Source organism: Mus caroli, chromosome 11, assembly GCF_900094665.2.
Source record: "Mus caroli chromosome 11, CAROLI_EIJ_v1.1, whole genome shotgun sequence".
In the NCBI taxonomy this organism is placed as follows: Eukaryota; Metazoa; Chordata; class Mammalia; order Rodentia; family Muridae; genus Mus; species Mus caroli.
Genome location: NC_034580.1, coordinates 113,990,027 through 114,000,725, shown reverse-complemented (window position 1 = coordinate 114,000,725; position 10,699 = coordinate 113,990,027). Strand labels below are relative to the sequence as shown.

The following is a 10,699-nucleotide window of genomic DNA, read 5'->3' as shown; positions in this document are numbered from 1 at the left end:
ACCCATCTACCCACCCATCCATCCATCCATCCATCCATCCATCTACCCATCCATCCATCCATTCATCCATCCATTTACCCACCCATCAGTCCACCCACCCATCCACCAACCACTCATCCATTCAACAATTTGTTGACCCATTCATCAACCCCTCTGTCCATCTGCTCATCCCCAGTGCATTGAGCCCTTTACCACTTCTGTCCCAGATACTGTCCCGTGTCAGAGTCCAATTGCAGAAAGGATGATCTAAGCTTTGTCACAAATATGGTCATCAAAGGAAGGAAAAGACCAAAGACAAGATGAGGGTTGACACTTGTACTGCCATGGCATAAACAGCAGGCTACTAAAGAAAATGTGGGTGGGAGCAGGGATAGGAATCTCTACCCACAACCAATAGTGGGTTTTCGGGTGACACTTGAGCTGAGAGCTAAAAGATTAGAAGTCTTGTCTTCCAGGAATGGCAGAAAGCCCTGTGCATGCAGCTTTCTACAGGAAAGAGCCCAACATATTCAAGAGGCTTAAAACATCTGCTTTGAGTGTCTGTAAACCGAGAGGACAAAGGCACAGGGATGAAGCAGCCTGTCACTCACGGGTTAGGTTAAACAGAGAGCTAAGTGGTGTACCAGTGAAATCACAGCCAATGGTGTGCTTCTGTGTGCAGGAAAATGCAGAACTGTTCAGAGCAGATACAACCAGCCAGTCCTGGAAGGATTATGTCAACTATATTGACACCATGGTCTTAGATGAATTTGATCGCTTCATCCGCAAATCTCTAAATTACTTAACAGACAACATGACTATGGATGTAAGTTACCATGTATGTGTATTTGTGTGTGTGTGTGTGTGTAAAAGCAAGATCTGTGCTGGAATCTACACTTCAGATTTGCCTGATAGAAGAGCGGGGCTATTTTATGGATTAACAGATTTAATTAAAGTCTGTTTGTGGGGCCGGGCGTCATGGCGCACGCCTTTAATCCCAGCACTCGGGAGGCAGAGGCAGGTGGATTTCTGAGTTCGAGGCCAGCCTGGTCTACACAGAGAAACCCTGCCTCCAAAAAACAAACAAACAAACAAACAAACAAGCAAACAAAGTCTGTTTGTGGTAGGTAGCTTACCTTGGTTTTTAAAACTAAAGGTCCTGCCATGCCAGAGAACAGGCAATCCCAGGCCCCCAGGACAGCCAATCACCTGAGATCTGCCATAACCCCAGTGCCCTGTAGAGTACCTAAGCAGATCTGAGGAAATGCTCCCACCTTGCTGCCAGGTGATACTAGGCACCCCAGACCTCTTCCTGTGACGATGGCAGAGGGGGTCTTGCCAGCAATGCCAGCAGCTAAGCTTCACTTCTCTGTATTCAAGGTGGGCTGGGGAGTCCTGCTGAGTTATGTTCTCCAAGGGGAGGATGCCCTCCCTACCCACACCGTGTTACAATGTCTACCAGTCAGCACCAGAGCCTTGTTACAATGTCTACCAGTCAGCACCAGAGCCTTGTTACAATGCCTACCAGTCAGCACTCCTTGCTATGACAAAACACCTGAAAAGCAACTTCAAAGATTTCCCTCATGGTTTCAAAGACTCCAGTGCATTACTCCTGGGCTGTGGTGAGAAAAGCCCCATAGCAGGGAGCCAGGAATGGAGCAAGGTCACTCACCCTGGCAGCCAGATAATAAGGGGACACTCTCCTTTGTAACAACGCCCTTTCCCCCCAAACTCTTAAAGCTATAAATCCATCAACAGATTGGTCCACTAATGAGGTCAGAGTTCACTAGACCCCATCATCTCCAAACACTACTACACTGGGGGCATACCAGTTCTACACGGTAATCTAACAGTTCCCAAATGGTGTTAGTAAGAGAAGGCAAGAACCCACCTAGCCAGTGAAGGACAGCGCGGTGGCATTAGGAGGGCCTCCCACAGCCACAGAGGGCAGATGGGTCATGAGTGAACCTGTCACACATCTCCATTACTGGTCTGTAATTATCTTTAGTATGTTTCTGGCTGCTATAGCAGAATACCTGAGTCTCCGTGAGTTACAGACAACAGAAGTCTGTGCAGCTCATGGTCTAAGGTCAATGAGGGGCCCTTCTGGAGCAGGTCTTTATGTTGCAGCATTCCGTGGAAGAAAAAGAAAAGGCAAAAAAAGTACAAACATGCAGCCTCAAGTCCATTGTAGTCAGAGTCCACCCCCATGCCCAGAAGTGTGCCCATCATATGGGCTCATTGGGAGATTCGAATCAACCACAGCCATGACAAAGTTGCAGACTTTGCAAATCCTGCTGGTGCAGGCAGGCATTGCTCCCAACCACACACTCACAAGGCAACCCCACACTATTGCTAAATGTCTGTGGTAAAAGTGACAGCAGCAGAGAAGGGGAATGGCCATCAACACCATAAAGGTGTTGACACTGTCAGAGAATTACCAGCAGCCCCTTGGAAGGAGTCAATCTCCAGGTTAGTGTTCAAAAAAGCATGACCATCTGTTGTGATGACTGACCATCTATAAACCCTGTAGGACCTCTCAATACCTGTAAATAGCTCTCCTCATCATAGAGAACTTGGGATGCCCAGAATCTGTTAGCCACAGCTATGATGGGACCTGAGTCTGAGGTGGTCAAAGAAAGGTCAGTCTAGACAGTTGCAGGCCATAGCCCATAACTGGAGAGGCAACTGGTATAGTGGGAAGAGCCCCAGAGTAAATCTTGATAGCATCTCCTGACAGATGGAGTTGGTGTCCTATAGCTTTGCAGCCTCACCAGAGACATTAAGACATGGACTGGCTGCAGCCATGTAGGGATACAAGGGCTTGTTGAGCAAGTCGTGATGGCAGCCATTGTCTCACCTTCTGAAAGGGTGACCCTGGATTTATGTGAAGTGACTCTACAGTGATTGGCCGCATGCAGTGATCTGCCTGCTCCAACCCCTGCTTTTCCCCCAGCCAACTCCTGGCTAGCCTTGGGCCCATGACTGTGCATCTGGCTGAAGTGGTCTGAACTGCTGGTGTGCACCAGCTGGAGATAGCTACACATTAGCCAGATCCTAGAGTGGGCAACCCAAGCATCACTCAGTATCAGCCAAGGTGCTAAGCCCCCAGGAACTTGTTTTCAGGAGAGCATCGCTCCCCTGTTTGAGATCCGCATGGAGCTGGATGAAGAAGGTATGACCTACAACCCATCTCTGGAGATGGGCGACGAGGCCGGCTTCCTGTCGCTGATCGAGGGCTTGATCAATGACCTCTACAATGTGGCCAGGCTCATCCCTCGCCTGGCCAAGGGCAGATTGAACTACAAGGTCAGTCTTGATCTCTTACATCCTTTGGCATTTCCCTTCTTGGGCGCCAGCTCTGTTGGCCTAGCTCTGCAGAGCGTGATGATGACAGTTCAGAATGTGACATTCTGTGGTTGCTGTCCCCTTGAGTCCCCAGGCCCAAGGGTCTGACACACGAATCTGGCCTTCCAAATGTCCTCTCTTCTGGAGTCTTGGCAAGTGTTCCAGGTGAGTTCTTTTTCTCACTGCTGGGACAGAGCACCCGAGAAAAGCAACTGTAAAGAGGAGGGGTTCATTGTAGCTCACAGTCTGAGCTCACAGTTTGGTTGACCATGGTGGGAATGACTTGGTAGTAAGAGTGTGAGGTGGCTAGTCACGGTGTATCTGCTGTCAGGAAGCAGAGAGCAGTGAATGCTGGGACTCAGTGGGCTTTCTCCCTGATGCTCAGTCTGGGAATGGTACTGAGTCTGACATGGTACCTAGTGCTCAGGATCAGACATCTGGGCCATGGGCTACTTCCCAAAGGCCCCAGCTCCACACACAGCCATAGCAGCTGAGAATCTGAGAGCTGCACCCATTGGGATACTGGTAGATCAGTTCAGAGGAACTAGGAACCGAAAAAAGGAGGGGCCAGATAATGTGACATTATCAGAGCAGAGGATACAATGTGACCCAGGGCACCTGTCTAAAACCATATGAACCTAGGGACCTAGGTGACCTTGCAGGAAAGCTCCAGGAGAGAAGCCCTAGGCAGTGGTCCACCCTATGCAGGCCAGACAGAAAGTCCCTCTGCTCAGTCCACTCTGACTCTGCCATGGAAGTTAAATAGAAAACTCTGACCTCAGTAGCCTCCTGGAATTGATCACATGTCAAGGCCAGAAGTGCCGGTGTTAGCTCGAAATACCAGCCGAGCAGAAGGCTTTATACCAGCATGCTGGAACCACATCCCCAGTGCTTCCATTCCTCACAGCTCACTTTAGAAGGGTCTGGACCAACAAACTACAGGTTCACACATGGCCCGTCTGCCCTCTGTGACTGTGGGAGGCCCTCCTGATGCCACCACGCTGTCCTTCACTGACTGGGTGGGCCTTCCTCCCTGTCCTCTCAGCACCCTCAGAGCCAACCCGTGGGATACACAGCCTGCAGCTCACATGGCCACCTTGGGGCTGGTGCCTGCTTTAGGGATAATATTATGGTTCCTCTTCTCTGCCAATCAAAGAAAAGGTAGGAAAAAAGTGTTGCCTAAAATCTTGAGGAGCCCCAGTGTCCCCTCTTAGGGCTCATAATAAAGGAATTTAAGAACAACACAAACAGAAGCTCAGGGGTGACAGAAAGACTCAGGCAGACTCTGAAACAAGATACTGTGCGGGGGTCAGAAGGGAAAACCTCAGGGTAGGCAACCCGGGACTTGTGCAGCTGTCTGGAGACCAGAGGAGGAGAAGAAAACGGCCACGAACCTTGAGATGACATGGCTGGGGGTAGGGGTAACACCAGGCTACAGCTGGCGTGGAGTGTCTTTAGAAAAAGGGGAAAGACCCCCAAAGTTTTAGCATGGGGTTTAGGCCTACTTTAGCTCAAATCTCCCTCTGAAAGGAAAAGAAGAAAAAGAAACAATTAAACCTCTCGAAGCAGGAACCCAAAAGGTGGGCAGACCTAGTCCAGCCTCATGGTGGGTCAGCTCATGGAGCCTGCACAAGAAAGGCAGGAATTCTAGGGGTGGGGATCGTATATGATCTACCTTCCCAGACAGGGGTGGTCCCCAGCCAGGTCTCTAACCTCCCCCCCCCCATTGGATTAGCTATTAAAAAGGGCAGGTCTCCTCCAAAAGGTAGATTCCATTCTTTAAAGGATGGAGCAAACCTGGGCAGAGCCACTCCCATCTGTTCTGTACCCACGGGTCTGTGCCTGAGCCTTGGCATAGAGGAGCAGGTGGCATGTCAACCTTAGAACCAAGATACACTGCACATGGGCATACAGGGGCTCTGAGAAGGCCGCAGGGGCAAGTGAAATCTCAGCCTTGCCAGGAGCCTTCCTGTGGTGTGGGTTTGGGTTCTGTGGTGGGACAGAGAAACACAGCACACCCAAACCCACACATAAATGAAAAATAATTTTTAAAAAATGTAATAAAGCAGGCTGGTGAGATGGCTCAGCGGGTAAGAGCACTGACTGCTCTTCCGAAGGTCCTGAGTTCAAATCCCAGCAACCACATGGTGGCTCACAACCACCCATAATGAGATCTGATGCCCTCTTCTGGTGTGTCTGAAGACAGCTACAGTGTACTTATGTAGAATAATAAATAATTAAATTATTGGGACAGAGCAAGCAGGGACTGAGCGAGCAGGGCCAACTGGGGCGAGCAGGGTTGACCAGAGTGAGCAAGGGGTCCTAAAAGTTCAATTCCCAACCACCACATGAAGGCTCAGAACCATCTGTACAGCTACAGTGTACTCATATACATAAAATAAATAAACCTTTAAAAACTAAAGAAAGAATAGTTAACAACAAAAACAAAAATTTAATAAAGCAAAACAAAACAAAAAAACTCTTGCTCGCATGAGGGAGTCTGCCCCTCTTAGAGAGCCACCAAGCTCAACAGGACGGCCAAGGGCTCAGCCAAAGCCAGCCTCTCCCTGACAGACTGACCCATCCCAAATCTGTGCTCCTTGATCATCTCCATCAAATCACTGCCTGGACTCCGTGGCTGCTCCTCTCCCTCGTTTTTATTAGAAGATTAAATGTGTACAATGAGAGCTAATGAAGGGGGAAAGGCATCAAGATCAAAATAAAGGCGTAAGTCACCAGCAACGGGGAAACGTGTAGAAATGCCCCGTAACAGACTGTCGCCTCCCGTGGCATTGCCATCCAGGAGCAGGAGGGCGTCTGGAAGTGAGTTTGAACTGCAGATCTGAACAGAATATACTGAGGAATTTTAAAGGCCTCGGAAGTGACTACATTCTATCGATTTGCACATACCATAGGTAACATGTATGCAGAGCTTTAACTAGAGGGTAGTTTTCTGGGTTTGTTATTTTAAAAATGTCCATACATACCCCCTTCCCCAACAGTCCATGTGAGTCACTCGCTCTGTGTCCCCTTTGTCCATACCAGCACAACCAAGGTCTGTGCAAATACAGAATGGATGAACTGACACCCAAGTCACCCTGGGATCAGACAGATCAGAGCCACTCTTAGTCTTCTTTCAGGGGTAGGGGGTAGGGGCGCTGCACACTGACAGACACCCCCCTGCTTCCATTCAGGACTCTCAGCAGCACCGACAGAAGGATGCTCTTCCAGGTCGGGGGGCAAATCTGTCTCTCATGAAGGCAAATGACCCAATCTATGTCCCCACTCCCACCCCGGCAGAGTGACCTGGAAGATATCACAGACCTCATAGAGATGCGGGAGGAATTGTCCAGCCTGGTCATTGGGGCCATGAAGGTGGCCGAGGAGTACCAGGACTCCTTTGAGAGGTACTCCTACCTCTGGGTGGACGACCTTCAAGAGTTTATGAAGAACTTCCTCATCTTCGGGCACGCGCCCACCCCTGAGGAGCTGGACACCAAGACGGACGACACCATCCCCAAGACACCACCTACCCTGGCTCAGTTCCAGCAGCAGGTGTGTACGGTCCTGTTGTCCTCCTGTGTCACCTCCTGCATCCTCGGGTAGACGACCCCATCCCTTCCCCCCACAGGCCTGATTTGAAAGTTGGGTGGCCTGATTGCGATGTAGGTTTTACATTTGCTCCTGGTGAGGCCACGAGAGATAACATGCCTTACCGCGTCACGCCACACGGAGGAGCACCACTGTACCAGAGAGGCAGCCAGGGAGAGAGAAGAGGCCTCAGCAGGATCTACCAGACTTGTAGTGTGAATGGCTTCAGTTAGGTCAAGTGAGGGCACTATGCTGAGCTGGCTGGTGTCCCATCCTGTGGCAAGTAGGACAGAGGACTGATCCCTGAGGACCAGAGTCCCTAAGAGCCAGATAAGAGGTGGCTGGGAACACTACACTCAGGCCAGCTCCAGGTGAGGTCTGCAGTCTAAGAATCGGCCTTCAGGGTCAGCAAGAGCTCAGGCGTCAGAGAATTGGGAATCTAGAAAGTGAAGCAATCCAGTCCCGAGACTGGTCTTGGGCACAATGAGAAAGAGCCCTCTCCTCCCCCACACCAGTGAGAAGAAAGATGGGATGGCTCAAAGTCTGCAGGTGCTCCCATGAGTTAAGGGGTGCCCTTTGGGAGTCCCCTCCTGCTCCAGTAGCCTTACTGTAGTCACCCAGTCCCATCCTCTTCTGTCTATCTGTCCCCTCCTAGGGGTGGGGCAGAAGGAGCTCTGAGGTGTTGGGACAGGACAAACAGGTAGCAGTGGTCTCAGCCTCTCTTAAGCTGCACCCTGGGCCACCTGGCTGCCCTTCACAGCCAGACAGGAAGCGGCGATGGCTCGTGGGGGACACACAGCCATGGCTGATGGAATCCACGGCTGTGTTGGGCAGATTGACTCATATGAGAAGCTGTATGAGGAGGTGTCCAAATGTGAGAACACCAAGGTCTTCCACGGCTGGCTGCAGTGTGACTGCCGCCCCTTCAAGCAGGCCTTGCTCAACACCATCAAGCGCTGGAGTTTCCTGTTCAAGCGATACCTGAACAATCACGTCATCAACAGGTGAGGCCATGGCCCGCTGCTGCAAATCTGAGACTCCCCAGGATCCCCCGACAGCCTGGGAGAGGCACCACGGACTTAGTAAGTGGCTCAGTGGCCTGATCTGAAAGTTGGGTGGCCTGATTGTGATACAGGCTTTAGGTTTATTTGCTCCTGGTGAAGCCAGGAGGAACAGCATGCCTTACCACACCAGGCCACACGGGGGAGCACAGGAGGTGGTGCACGTGGTTCCCTGTTGTGACCAGTGCAGGGCAGGTAGAAGAGTGAAGTACCTGTCAGGCTCTGTGTTGAAGCCTTGAGCCTGGCAGGAAGGCCGCTGGGACAGCCCAGTCACTGCACAGGAAGGTCACTGACAGCAGCATAAGCCTGCTCTCTAACTGAGCCCATCTGGGCGGCTGGCTGCTCTCAGCTGTGGCTTTAAGATAGCGCTCAAGGATCAGCCTGGGCTACGCTAGTACTTTTGTGACATCTAGGCTGAGGGGGACCACATGGGGGGCAGTGGCTGCCCCTCTCCAGGTGGTGCCTTGCATGGCGGTGTCTCTGCTAAGAGGACATTGAGGTGGTGGCCGAGGAGGATGGAGCCCCTCACCTGAGTCCCCCTGTCCTGCAGCCTCGCTGATCTGGAAAGCTTCATGAACATCACCCGAACAGCCCTGAAGAAGCCACTTAAGGAGGGAGACTACGACGGGCTGGTGGAGGTCATGGGGCACCTGATGAAAGTCAAGGAGAGGCAGGTGGCCACCGATAGCATGTTTGAGCCCCTGAAGCAAACCATCGAACTGCTCAAGAGCTATGGGGAGGAGATGCCGGAGGAGATCTACTTGAAGCTGCAGGTGGGTCCCAGCAGTGCTGTGCTGGATGGAGTACTGTGGCAGGCCGCTGCAGGCTAGACACCTACGAGACTCCGGATCCCCAGGGGTATGGAGACCAGAGACAGAATCTTCCTGGAGAAGAGGGCCCAGGTGGTCACCTCCGAGGCTGGCGAGAGCTTCCTGGTGGTTTTGTGGGGTTAAAGCCATCTCCATGCCTCCCATATCCCTGAATGTGGAGGTCACTCACTCCAGATGGGTGTGAACACAGGAGCAGAGAGAGGCTGCCTGTGCCCTGCCATTCACTGCCCACATGACAGCCATTGTCACGCTGACTGGGCTATGGCTGAGCAGGGTGGAGGATATCCCTCTGGAGGGCCTCCAAGGAGCCACCCCCCCTCCCCAGCTGTGCCTGGCTCCTCAGTTTCCCATCTCTTCCCAAGCCCATCAGCTTCCCTCCCTCCCTCCCCACTTCTCCCTTCCCCTCCGTCACCTACACAGACACAACCATGCACACACACGCATAAATGCACACTTAGGCACTCATATGCACACATGCGTCCATATACCCGTATGTACATACATGCACACGTGTGCACATCTGCATCATCACATGAATCTGTGCACAATGCGCACACGTGCATGGGTTCAGGCTGATGAACACTATGAAAGGTAGAGAAAGTTCTGATTGGCACAGCCCTGGGCTTCCTGCTCTGCCGTTCTGGGGCCGGCTGGGGACATCATAAGCACTTTGTGCTACTCTAAAAGTCTCTCCCAAGCCTTCAGTTTTGTCATGGCAGAGAGTTTTAAAAGGGGAGAGACGAGGGGCTCTGGAGAGGCCTTGCTACCCAGCACCCACATGGCAGCTCACAGCTGTCTGTAATTCCGTTTCCAGGGGCTCAAGCGTCCTCCTCTGACCCCTCTGGGCACTGCACGCATTCAAACACTCAGACATATTAAACACTTTTAAAAAACAAGTAACTCCAATGGCAAAACGGAGGCAGATGATAACCCCCACCCACGCCCCACCTTCGCCTCCCTCAGGAGCTGCCAGAGCAGTGGACCAACACCAAGAAACTGGCCATTCAGGTGAAGCAGAATGTGGCGCCCCTCCAGGCCAATGAGGTTAACATCCTGAGACGAAAGTGCCAGCAGTTTGAGGTAGCCTGGGCTGAGCTGAGTAGTGGAGGCCAGGGCTGGGAGCATGTGGGAGGGTGGGGCATGCTGGGATGCTCAGAGCCAGCCATAGTGTGACATCCCTCCCTGACCCCCCACTCCCACCCCTGCTCTCTCACCAGCTCAAGCAGCACGAATTCAGAGAGAAGTTCCGACGTGATGCCCCCTTCTCCTTCAGTGACCCCGACCCCTACAAGTCCCTGAATAAGGTACTTATGCACTGTGGCAGCTCCGGGAACCCCTTTGGAGTGCTGGTCTTTTCTTAAGCCTTTACTCTCGAAAATGGAAACACGGATTAAATGGGACTACATGCAAGGCCAAGCCTGTGCATGCAAGGGACTCACTCGTGTGCGGGTGCTTGCGGACATCCATGTGGACATGCAGACTCAGGCATCCTCCTCCCAGGCACACAGCCTCCACTGTGCCACACTGTGCTTAGGGAGCTATTCCAGAGCAACAACTACCCATGGCCACATGAGCATCCTGCAAGCCTCAAGGGCTGCCGTTTCCCTTCAGGCTGGCTTCCTCAGCCGATGAAAAGGTTCCTGTCACCTGGATTTAATTCTCGTCCCTCCCTTTCTCCCATCCAACCAGCCACCAGGTTTTGGATGTACACACACACACACACACATACACACTGTTCTCTCTGCCCAAGGGTTAGAGTCAACATAGGATGCTCAGGTCCACCCACAACCACGGCCCCACCATCTTTCCAAGCCAGCATAGGTCCTCCCAGGGCAGGCGTAGAGGTTCTCAGAGCTCGGGTCAGCTCTGAGCTCAACAGGCCTCTTGCAC

At 52.1% G+C, this 10,699-nt stretch overlaps 1 protein-coding gene across 2 annotated transcripts in view; it reads left to right on the top strand.

Annotated features, from left to right (window-relative positions):
- Dnah17 (dynein axonemal heavy chain 17) overlaps nt 1-10,699 on the top strand; it is a 111,581-nt gene that overhangs the window by 22,148 nt on the left and 78,734 nt on the right. For both annotated transcript variants that reach the window (XM_021175677.2, XM_021175676.2), the window contains 7 exons: nt 662-805; nt 3,106-3,288; nt 6,628-6,882; nt 7,753-7,922; nt 8,530-8,752; nt 9,773-9,889; nt 10,027-10,113. In XM_021175677.2, coding sequence (XP_021031336.1) covers nt 662-805; nt 3,106-3,288; nt 6,628-6,882; nt 7,753-7,922; nt 8,530-8,752; nt 9,773-9,889; nt 10,027-10,113 — 1,179 coding nt within the window. The remainder of the gene's footprint in view (nt 1-661; nt 806-3,105; nt 3,289-6,627; nt 6,883-7,752; nt 7,923-8,529; nt 8,753-9,772; nt 9,890-10,026; nt 10,114-10,699) is intronic.